The sequence below is a fragment of the Platichthys flesus genome, chromosome 5 (assembly GCF_949316205.1).
Source record: "Platichthys flesus chromosome 5, fPlaFle2.1, whole genome shotgun sequence".
Classification (NCBI taxonomy): Eukaryota; Metazoa; Chordata; class Actinopteri; order Pleuronectiformes; family Pleuronectidae; genus Platichthys; species Platichthys flesus.
The window spans coordinates 16,905,661-16,917,661 of record NC_084949.1 but is presented as its reverse complement, the minus strand read 5'-3'; the positions used below and the strand labels follow the sequence as shown (position 1 = coordinate 16,917,661).

The 12,001-nt window shown below is 41.8% G+C and overlaps 1 protein-coding gene across 1 annotated transcript; it reads left to right on the top strand.

Moving 5' to 3' along the window:
• The first annotated feature begins 2,363 nt into the window (after positions 1-2,363).
• On the top strand, positions 2,364-11,922 carry ncapg (non-SMC condensin I complex, subunit G). Its single transcript, XM_062388969.1, has 22 exons — positions 2,364-2,455; positions 2,715-2,831; positions 3,548-3,790; positions 3,926-4,154; positions 4,329-4,474; positions 4,569-4,653; positions 4,963-5,155; positions 5,247-5,396; positions 5,901-6,041; positions 6,540-6,663; positions 6,961-7,050; positions 7,983-8,171; positions 8,283-8,393; positions 9,111-9,230; positions 9,452-9,682; positions 9,778-9,959; positions 10,120-10,285; positions 10,450-10,617; positions 10,875-10,998; positions 11,259-11,306; positions 11,431-11,500; positions 11,624-11,922. Exons 2-22 carry the CDS (start codon positions 2,724-2,726, stop codon positions 11,748-11,750), a joined length of 3,045 nt encoding a protein of 1,014 aa, XP_062244953.1. The 5' UTR covers positions 2,364-2,455; positions 2,715-2,723; the 3' UTR covers positions 11,751-11,922.
• Positions 11,923-12,001: the final 79 nt, after the last annotated feature.

Below are 12,001 nucleotides of genomic sequence, written 5' to 3'. Positions count from 1 at the left end.
GACTGTTTCAGGACAGAATGTGCTGTTATCCCTAGTTACACAAGTCATTTCGTTTAAGACTACCAAGCGGCACAAGGCAATACTGAGCGACTATGAAATGTCTATTTATTGTTGGATGTGTTCTATTAATACATCAAATTTAGTTGACCTGAAAGTTAGATAACACTGCATATGCTAATATAGTGATGCAATTACCCAATAAAACTGCTGTTACGGAAGCCAGATGACACTTCAGGGAGCTTGGGAGGTCATGGGGTCCTGTAGGCAGTTGTGTACTTTTGCTTGTAGTAGTAGTAGTAGTAATTTAGCTCTGGCCATGCGGTCATGCATGTGCTCACTGCTCACACATACAGTGGTGGAGAGTGGTGACATACGTGTGTGTTTGTGTGATTTAGTCTATTAGCATTGGACCATCCTAAAACTGGCATAAAGTTAAAAGTTAATTTCAAATTAATCAGAAATGATGCGTATATAGGCCATATCAAGATTCAAGATTTTTATTGTCAAATGCACAACAATAACATTAAGCAGTCCCTGGCAGTGAAATGCTTGAGTCTCAGGCTCTCTTCTAACAATGCTCAAGTAATTACAACCTATACAATAAAATAAGGTAGAAATAGTATAAAATAGAATAAAATAGAATATCAAAATAGGAAATAATGTATATATATTTAAATATATATAAACAGCTGAGGAGAAAATAAAACAACAAAAGATGACAAATGACAAATGTAATTTACCTGCTAAGAAAGCATTGGAATGGCTTTACTATTAAATTAATGTACAGTTGTTCTAAAGGCCATTTCTCCCAGATCCTTTTGGCTCATGACAAAGGTGTATGGACTAATGGAGAAACTGTTAGCCCATCTACCAGCATGAATATTTGATATAATAATACACCTCCCATATAATCCCTCACCTACATGCACGTAGGTCTAAAGCAAACACACACAGACAGAGTGCCCTCTATATTAAATTGATTTCCAGGAATACATGTTTGCAGCAGTTGTTGTTGACATACAATGAAAAGCTCCATCCCCTTTTAAGACATGTATTCCTGCTCTGCACTCCACAGCTGTGTCTGATATCTCAAGATCAGCATCTTAGCCCACAACACCAGCAGAAGGGTTTCACATGTAGATGGCTCATAAGGGCATGGAAATATTGGCAGATCAATGTCAGGATATTTTCGTTTAACCAATCAAAATCTGGTCTGGTCAGTATCTAAGGGGAATTTTGTTAAAGCAAAAAGTAATCTCTACATGGTTTTTTTTAAGACATTACACTTAATATGAATGGTTTTCCATTCAAACCATGAAAAATTAGGATGCATTTTGTTTAGTTATAAGTAATGAATATTTTCATTGTGATTCATCTGTCAATTAACATCCCCTGAAACCATTTGATCTGAAAATTGTCAGGAAAAAATACTCCCTATTTTAATAAAGGGTCAAATAAACAGTTTATGATTCATATAAAAAAATGTAACTTAAAGTACACTGTTTTGTGCAGTATACAGTTTTATGTAAGCCGCCATTAGTCATTTCATTACAGTTCCATTTAGCTGATGCTTTTATCCAAAGCGACTTACAATAAGTGCATGAGGGTAGAAACCCATGAGGGTATGAACCCAGAACAACAAGAATCAAAAATAAGTAAGTTTACTGCAATTTATTTTCGGTATTATCAACACATTTATCACCCTTTTTTTCTTGTTCACTCACACTGTACCCAAAAATAACTTTTTGCACACTTGTGTGTTACAAACAGCTTTTCTACTTGCTCTTGCAATCGTCCTGTGCCATTGCTCTACTACAGCTTTTTCTCTAGAGCCACCACAGTGAAAGGTGTTTATTATGTACATACTCTGCGTTTATTTATTATTAGGGCCCGAACACTGACAGGCACTGACAGACAGTGAGGCCCTATTGAAATCGTAAGGATTATAATTTTTCAGGGCTGTAACATGTTCAAATTCTTACCCAAATTTGCAAAAAATTTGAAAGTGGTGAAAATGTACATATTCTGGAGGAATATGTACATTTTTTGCACTTAATTTATAATTGATATATTATTGGAACTATCGCCAATCTCTGCACCTTAGCACCGCACGTGCCCATAACTCTGTTATTGTATATATTTTGTTCTATTTTGTTGTTTTTATATTGTTGTTTTATGTTGAGTGCACCAACGAACGACACCAAAGCAATTTCCTGAATGTGGAAACATACTTGGCAGATAAAATAATTCTGATTCTGATTTTTGTTTATGAATATTATTCCCCCCCATATGTATTCTCTTGCATACGTCATCGTGACGCTGCTATAACGTGACGCGGACGAGATTACGCGTCTCAGTTCTCGCGAGAACACACGACAGTTGAATTTGAAAACAGGCGGCTTCCTCGCGCGAAGCAGGGGAGAAGAGAAGGAGAAGAACCTCTTTGTCAAACAGAGTAAGTTCACTTCTCTCTGTTCAACACGATGTTCTCTTCAATGTTAGGATTTAAGAAGACGTGACGTCTCTCTGGGAAACCGTATCCCACACGACTCCGGTCACTTCCGCTCTTTTCCTCCTGTTTCCCCCCCGGGCTGAGCTCGGGTTCTCTCCGCTGAGACACCGGAGACGAACGAGCTGCTCTTTGTGTCGCGTTAGCTAAACAGCTTCTGCGGCTGTTTGGGTAACTCTGTGTTTGAACCCGTGTTTTTCCACAGAAGGTGAAAATGACCGCCGACAGTGAGATGGAGATTAAGGAGGCGTTTCAACGCGCTCAGAAAGGCCACAACAACAAGGCCAAGCTGGTGGCCAGTCTGAAGAGCCGCTACAACAAGGTGAGCGGTCATCGTGACGAGCGGCTTGTTTACAATCAGACATGTTGTTAATAGACTTGCCTGCCCATGGCGACGATTCCAAATCTGTCACTTGCATTAGGTCACTTTCAAGCTTTTATTAGCAGTAATTGAGCTTTATATAAGCATCATGGGTTTGAACACTGCATAGTTAATAGCTGTAAACAGACGGTGAGGACATGGGGGCGCACCGTTTTCCTCCACACTTCTATCATAGCATCTTGTATTATTTACAACTGTCTTTTCCGTTTTATGATATTGTCATAAGCTGCAGCAGTTGACATATACAACCTCTCCATTGACGGATAGAAAATACTTGACCACATTGCCCCAAACAAAACAAAGCAAGTGGCAAACGTAGTTCTTTATTTTAAAGCCATAAGCTGAAAGAATTTAAAGTTTGAGTCGACCATACGTATTCTGTGGGTTTGCTCCAAGTGTGTGGTAAATAGAAACTGAACACCACCTCTCTGTGTATAGTTTTAACGCTGAGGACACAGAGTAAACTGGTCCAAAGAGACGTTAAAGGTCTGGATGGGTATTGATTCTACTGTGAATAAATAAGCAAGAAACTAATTACTTGGTTTTACATACTCCCCATTTCTACCGTTTCATTTGAAGCCTAATTTTAAATGATTTCTTTGGTTTTTCATCTCTTGTTGTCTGTTGTTAACAACTTCCTCCATCTCGTCCTTCAGCTTGAGGATAAGACCGTGTTCCATGAGGAGTTTGTCCACTACTTGAAGTACGCCATGATCGTCTACAAGCGTGAACCTACAGTTGAAAATGTCATCGAGTTTGTCGCAAGGTTCGCCACAAGTTTCCAGGCTCCACCTAAAGCAGAGGAGGAGGAGGAGCAGCAGCAGGAGGATGAGGAGGAAGATGAAGAAGTTGAGGAGGATCATCCATTTCTGAGTTTCATCTTCAACTTCCTGTTAGAGGTATAAACATGCAAAATTCCCTAGGTAGTGTTTATTCCTTGTGTGCCACTTGACGATCAATGTCCACTACACTTAATATTTCCCTCTTTCTTTCTCCCCAATCCTTGCTCCTCCTTTACTTCCCTGTCATTGCAGTCTCATAAAGCCAGCAGCCATGCTGTGCGTTTCCGCGCGTGCCAGCTGATCAACAAGTTGCTGGGCAGCATGGCAGAGAATGCCCAGATTGACGATGACCTCTTCGATCACATCCACCAAGCAATGCTGATCCGCGTCACCGACAAGTTCCCCAACGTGAGGATTCAGGCTGCTTTAGCCATGACGCGTCTGCAGCAGCCAAAGGATCCGGAATGCCCCACCATTAACGGTTTGTTTTTTTCCTGTCTCATGTTTATAATTTAGAAATTGTTTGTATGAACCCAAATACCCCCCCCCCCCCCCCCCCTGTTCTGCTATTGATAAAATGCTTTAATGGGACCTTTGGGCATCTTTGTCATTGGCTCTCTAACTGTCTGCTACTCTGTTTCTTTCCACTTTCCAGCATATTTGTTGATTCTGGACAATGACAGTAACGCTGAAGTGCGACGTGCTGTCCTGTCCTGCATTGCGATGTCCCCACAGACCCTCCCCAAAGTACTCAAACGTACCCGGGACATCAAAGAGAATGTCCGCAAGCTCGCCTACCAGGTAGCCACACATGCCATCACATTTTTCCGTATAAATACATTTTGACGTTGTGAATAAAGGTTTGTTCTAATATTTCTGCTCGTGTCTGTCTAAGGTTCTAGCTGAAAAGGTTCACATCAAAGCTTTGACCATCGCACAGAGAGTTATTCTTCTGCAGCAAGGTCTCCATGACTCCTCAGGTAATTGTGATTCTGTATGTGTGTGTGATCGGTAAAAGCAGAATTGGTATTTGCACTTGTTTTATTGTAAAACATCAAATAATGCTGAAAGTTTGACTTATTTTAAATATCAACATTTCTGCCTGTTATTTCTTTGATGTAATGTCAAGAAGCTGCTTTAAAAAAAAGGTCTTTAAATATATTTTGCTCATATTTTATCGAAAAATTAACAAAAAAAAAATTTGTTGATAATAAATCAAGTTGCAGATTAATCAGCGTTCATTTCTGTTCAGCTGTATTCATGTGTCTGACTGGATGTGTGCATTATAGAAGCTGTGAGGGAAGTGGTTTGTGATAGTCTGCTGCCGGCCTGGCTGCTTCGGCTCGATGGTAACATCATCGACCTCCTGCACAAGCTGGATGTGGAGAACTGCGCCCAAACAGCTCTGGACACACTGAAAGCCATCTTCAAAGGCAAACCTTCTGAGGAACTGCTTCAGGACCGAGTTCAGCTCAACAACAGGTACACTGACAAACCTCAACCTCTGTCTCTTAGGAGATATGACTGATTAAAATACCCGAGGCTGAAGATCAAGCATGTGTTTTTTTAATAGGAAGCTGATCCCAGTGGACTCTCTGACCTGTGAGAATGTGCTCTACTGGAGAGCTCTGTGTGAATTCATCAATGCCAAAGGAGATGAAGGTGATGAAATACTGGAGCAAGTGTTAGCAGACGCTGCCACTTACGCCAACTACCTCCATGGGTGAGATTGATTCACAGGATTACCCTCCGATTTCCTGCTGTGAGCTGTATAATTCACTCTGGCTCCAGTGCGAACTGTGGAAGCAGATAATTGATCAGTAACTACAGCTTCTTTATTCTTGTAGGTAAAGTGGCTATAATCAATACTTTTAGAATAATCTTGTATTTAATGGAAAACATCAGAGAATGATGTGATAATGTGAAACCTGAGCATGCAGATCCAATCTGCTTGATGTATCTTTGTGAATTTCCCCTCCTTGCTTTTTGTCCACAGCATTCAGCAGTGAAAGACTATTATTGTATATATATTTATATATATATATATATATGACTTATTTTATATATATATATATTTTGTTATTTTTGTCTCTCTTTACCAGTGTGACTCAGGCCACTGAGCGAGGTTTTCATTTCGACTTTGCCGTCATTGAGAGTGTCGCTGATTAATAACTAATCTGACGGTTTCTCAGAGCTGCTGTCTGACTCTTGACTCTGACTGTTGTAGATATCTGAGGGCGGTGCCCGTGCTGTCAGAGGAGCAGAGGGCCGACTTCAATCACCTGGAGCTGGTCATGACCAAAGAGTTCGTCTCTCAGCAGCTCATCCATCTCATCGGCTGTCTGGACACAAACGAGGAGGGCGGCAGGTAAGATGAGGGTCAGGTTTGGGTACTTTTTTACCTCTGTACTGTTGGCTATATGCAGTGTCACTATCACTTTCACAAAGTTAAAAACAACAGACACAGCCTTGAAGGGAGAGACGACAAGTCTGACAAAGATTAGAAACCTCTGTATTAGGGATGGACAAGATAAACTGTTGTGTTTACCTTAATGTCAATGATGCCCCCATTTTATTCAAACTCCCTCATGTTGGCTCACATCTGTGTTTGTCCTGATTACAGTATGATCCGTCTAGGGCTACAGATTCAGATCTAGACCACTTAAAGTAATGGATTTCTAAACTAAGCTGATTGGTAGGATAAATGGCAGATTACATCTAATTTGGCATTCAAGCTTTTCCCTATTTAAATATTTTACTACATGACAATCACCTTTCGGGGCAAGCAACTCTGTGTTTTCCAATTTTCCAACTATTATTATAACCTTGTCTTTAACCAGACTTCCTATGTTGTCTGTCTCTGTAGGAAGCGTGTGTTGGCTGTTCTGCAGGAGATGTTGGCTCTTCCACAGACCCCCTCCTCTCTGGTCTCCCTGCTCACTGAGAAACTCCTCGCCCTCATCTCTGATGACCACAAACGCATTCAGACTGTAAGTTAGAATAAATCTTACAGTTAAATAGTAAATTCTGCAGCTTTAATGTGAAATTTCACTCTTCAGTCATCCAGACTGAACTTCCTTTGTGATTTCACTATAAAAGTGTAAATTATGAATCAGTGTTTTCAGATGGACTCACTTAAGGGGGATGATTCTTTTGATGGATAAATTAAGTAAACTGTCCTTTAGTACTAGAGATGTTTTGTTTGATATGTCACTAATCGACAACATTTTCCATCATTGGCATCATTACCACTGAGATTAATGTCTACATGGCTTTGTGTGGCACAGGTGGCAGAAATCATCTCTGATGTGAGGGAGCCCATCATGGAGGCCAGTCAACCAGTGGATGAGATCAAGAACCGCCGGCAGCAGGTCCAGGTGGGGAACACTTTGCCAACTGAAAGCAGCCGGAGGCAGTTCGATTCTCTAATGCCCTCAAATGTTAGGATGGATAAATACATGACATATTGACATAGAACTACTTTTCATTTAGTAGAAAAATGTAAATTACTGCAAAGATGAAGTGAGAGACTTATTTCCCCAAAATAATACGCAGGTTTCTTATACTGTGAAGGTTTCCTGATATTAACATGTTACAGATTCTGAGAATAGAACATGAAAATTGACCAAAGACAGTTAGAAAGTTTACAATATTTATATACATATGGTGTACACAATGTATTCTCATTTACAATTTCCTCTAATCAACATTCATCACAGTCTTCTGAGCTCATTTTATATTCCTTCCTTGTCTGTGTGTATTTGTTCATTCTGTTGTACCTCCATCTGGCTGATGGTTTGCATGTGTTAACAAGTGGGTTGGAAGGTGCAAATCATGTACACCACTCTGGGTTTGGCCTCTGGGCATCCAGGTTCATTAGGTTTCATTCTCTATCAGTTTTCTTCACCACATTTCTTCTCCGTATTTGACCTCAATGACCAAGGAACAGAAGCAGGCACAGAGTTTAGTCATGATTGTCAATCCATTGACTATCTTTATCTTTGAACAAGCATCTTAAGTGTGTATTATTGTGGAGACTAAACAGCTGCAGAGGAGGTGAATCTTAACTCAGGTGTTTTAACTTCTTTTCATTCAGTGCACCTGGTCGCTTGATCCCTCTCTCCCTTTTCAGCGAGTAAAAGCAGAGTTCCCTCTTGAGAGTTGTAACCTGGCGCAGAACCTCAGCTGTTGTTGTTGTTCCTGTTAGTGGAGGAGCAGTTGTTGCTCTCAACAGTCAGAAATCCTCTTGGGTGTATTTCAGCCAAGGAATGACTCCCCACCTCTCTTTTTCTCCCCTCCTCCCATCCAGCTGGCAGAGGTGAAGGTGCGTATCCTGGAGGCCAAACAGACCCTGGAGGACTGTATCACTGCTCAGGAGTTCAGCCGCGCTGCAGAGCTGAAAGACTCCATCACAGAGCTGGAGAACAACAGGAACCAGATCAACCAGGAAATGGCAGAGATCAACCAGCCGGCTGACAAAGAGATCTGCTCTGAGAAGGTTCATATCAACACAGGAAGCACAGATTCTTTGTCATTTTATTTCAAACTAGATGCCAGGTGATTTTCCAGGAAGAGTCTTAAATGTGTGTTTTTGTTTTCTGTGTTTCAGAATGATCCAGAGACTCTTCTGAGATGTTTAACCATGTGTGCTGAGCTGCTGAAGCAGATGACCATCAAGACTCGGATTGGTCCAACCATAAGTGCCTTAATGTCCTCACTGGTATATACACACCCCTCGTCATATCTTTCACTTGACTTACCATAGATTGGATCTTCTAGAAACCAGTAGTATCAGACCCATTGCTTTGGTTTAACATAAACTATTTGGTCTGTGGAGAGTTTGAGTTATAGCTAGAGTGAGAGTGTTTGAGGGGCGGTTGAGCTTCTGTTTGTCTCCCAGATGGAATCTAAAGCCAGGAACTTTGACTTAGGATAAATGGAGGTGATGCGGTACCTTGAATTGAGTTAGACCATGCCATACACACAGATTGAGGCCATATGCAACTCTCTCAGTGCTCTTCCCAGAGAAGAAGAAACTATGAATTAAAGGTGAGATTTGTAAAGTCTCAAAGGAAAACAAGAGTGACTCCTCAGGCAAACCGGGGAAGGAAGGTGTACTAGGAGGAAGGAATAACTGAGAACCTTGGGGAATCTGAAAAGGTGAAATTGGGGTGAATTCAATTTATTTTGCACTTCAAATGTAGGAAATATACTATATATGTCCTATATGACGAATAGGCGGCTGTGATAAATCTGATAGCCATCTCATAGAGTTTGGTCTGCTGCCAAATTGGCGTATATTTAGTGAATGTTGACCGTAGGCGTTTAAAGCTGATCCTTACACTCTTTTGAGGATGACAGACCAAATCAGAAGTTTGATTCATGAGTGATTTGTTTGTTTTACATGATTTGAAACCAGTGACTCAATATTTCTCAGGTCCTGCCCAGTATAGCGAATGCTCACCCTGCTGTCCGCAACATGGCCGTGGTGTGTCTGGGAACATGCACTCTGCACAGCAAGGAGCTGGCCAAAGCTCACATGGTCCTGCTGCTCCAGGTAACACTGCACTGCAAATGTTAAATCAATCAGAAATGATTGCAACAGGGTTTTCACTTGTAAATAACTAGTTGTATCCACCTTTGACGATAGATTCTGTTTAAGTTGTCTTTATTCGTTACTGCAGCTAATACAAAAGCTAACTGCCATAAGGAGTTACTTTTCTCCTGCCAGTATTAAACGTGTATTTATGTGTGTGCGCACACTTTTGTCTTTCTCAGATTGCCCAGCTGGATGAAGTAAAGATCCGTATCAGTGCTCTGCGGGCCATCATCGACCTGTTGCTGCTGTTCGGCTTCCAGCTGCTCTCTGAAGCAGCTGCCACTCAGACGGCCCTGTCCTGGCAGTCTCCTGACAGGCAGGAAGAGGACGCACCCGCGGTGTCCGAGGACAAGGCAGAGGACACCGCACAGAGTATCCTCGTGATGCTCTCAGAGTTTCTGGACAGTGAGGTGAGCTTTATCATGAAAGTTACTATGCGCTCACATATTCAGGATGTAAAGTAATTGAAGTTTGATTGTGGTATGTGCTTGTTCCACATTTCCAGGTGTCTGACCTGCGTACAGAAACAGCAGAAGGCCTGGCCAAGCTCATGTACACCGGCCGCATCTCCAGTGCTAAGATGTTGTCCCGCCTGGTGCTGCTGTGGTACAATCCTGTCACTGAGGACGACACTCGCCTGCGTCACTGCCTCGGCGTCTTCTTCCAACTCTACGCCCGCGAGAGCAGGTCACACATGTTCTCATATACCATCAAACTATGAGCCACGTGGTTCATTTATGTGACTGTGTATTTCCCTCTTATTACCTTTATTATCATGACTTGTGCATAGGCAGTGATTAGTAAAGCAACGTGAACTAATAAGGTGGTGGTCTTTGTGGTGAACTAGGCCTCACCAGGAGGTTGTGGAGGAGAGTTTCCTTCCAACAGTTCGGACTCTGATGAATGCCCCGGCCACCTCTCCTCTGGCTGAGGTGGATATTAACAACGTGGTGGAGCTGCTTGTGGAGCTGACTCGACCAAGTGCACTTATTAAACCCTCAACCAACACAGAGGTAGGAAACACCCACTGAGACACCTATCTTTATTATTGACTCACTCAGCTTTAGTCCCACAAATGCACATTCATTTCTTAAGCACAGCTGAAATCTGCAAATTGTATTAGTCACTTCACAATGAGACAAGAAATTAATTGAGTTTATCTGTGGTTTGTCTTCAGGAGGTGTGTGTCCATGACTACTTGGCGGTACGCATGTGTGGGGAGATGCTGAAGGACCCGACAGCCCCTGAGGTCCGTCTCTACGCCAAGACTCTAAGTAACCTGGAGCTCAGCAGAGACGACACCGTCAAGAAAGACCTGCAGACGCTGCTGCAGCAGCTTGTACAGGTAGATACAAACATCCAGTCAAAGCACAGGCTCTCATACACTTATCTTTATCTATATTGCTATTATTTGTACTATCGATTAGATATATCAAGAGTTTCTCTATATTAGACAAAAGTGTAAATTGCCCTAAAAAAAATGTAATCAATTATCAGAATAGATGTCCTTAATTTGTCTGTAAATTGATTCCTCGAGGGGATGACGACTGGCTACAGATTCATGTGCATCTGAGTAAAATCATAATATTTCCTTGTCTGCAGGTGGTGAAGGATCGTGTGTGTCTCAGAGCCCTGGAGAAGATGTTAAATCAGCTTGTGGACTCAAGAGAACAGGCCGAGCTTCTCATTGCCAGTGCACTTCAACCATTGGATGTCAATGCAGATGGTACATGAAGTGACAAACTGTAACAAAGAGCTCCCGACAGCCCGCTGAGCAGCCATAAACAATGTTGCCTTCTCAGAGTCTGTGTAACTAGATTTACCATAATTTGTGACAACTCCTGCGGTGAAAGGATTAGGTCTTAATAGCTAAATGTTTCTGAGTGGATTAAGACATGTCTGACTCCATCCCGCTCAGTGTCGGTCAAGATAAGAACACAGCGAGCAGAGAGAGGAACGGCTAAATATGAATTTCTGTTTCCACAGAGGCTGCAACAGAAGATCCATCTAAATCTGCCAAGAGAGGAAAACGAGGTAATGCAGGTGTCTGTATGCTCGTCCATAACTGCAGCTGTGTATTTTTAGAGCTCTTCCTCGTCCAGCTGAGAGAAAGAGTTGAGTCAGCGCTGCGGGGTAACTGGAGTGTTTGTGTGCACAGGTCAGAGGAAAGTCTGCGCGGCTAAAGGAGGGAGAAAGACGAGCAGGAGGGCTGAGTCGTCAGAAGAGAGGTGAGGCTTCTTCCATTGTTCCCATCTGTGTTTCAGGAAACAAGACGGCTGAGGCCATCATATGTGATGCACATTACTTTAACTCATTTCTCAGATTTAACCTGTTCTTTGTTTTGGCTCCAGTGATGGAGAAAATGTTCCAGAGTCAGTTCCCCAGGTGCGTCCGTCACGGAGAGCCAAAATCGCAGCTCTGGAGAAAACAAAGCTGGATCTCAACACCCTCATCAACCAGGAGGCGAATGTCTCATAGAAGTCAGGTTATGAACAGTTAATGCAAAAATAACAATATATTTCCTTTAACGAGTTTAGTATACTTCATCAATTTTTTCTCATGTTAACATAGTAAAGCTTTCATTTTCAAGTTGCCATTTTAATCCTAAATTTGAAATATATCAATAAAGCTTGTTTTTTTTATAATCTCAGTAGTGCCTGATTTCTTTGCATGTGTTTACACTTCTCAATGTAAAACCTATGGGCTGAGGATTATCAATATGATCTGCA

Excerpts from the sequence above, each read along its gene's own strand:
- ncapg (XM_062388969.1), top strand. The coding sequence starts at position 2,724 with ATGACCGCCGACAGTGAGATGGAGATTAAGGAGGCGTTTCAACGCGCT. Across the intron at positions 7,051-7,982 it reads ACCGCCGGCAGCAGGTCCAG|CTGGCAGAGGTGAAGGTGCG; the intron begins GTGGGGAACACT and ends CCTCCCATCCAG. Across the intron at positions 10,618-10,874 it reads TGCTGCAGCAGCTTGTACAG|GTGGTGAAGGATCGTGTGTG; the intron begins GTAGATACAAAC and ends CCTTGTCTGCAG.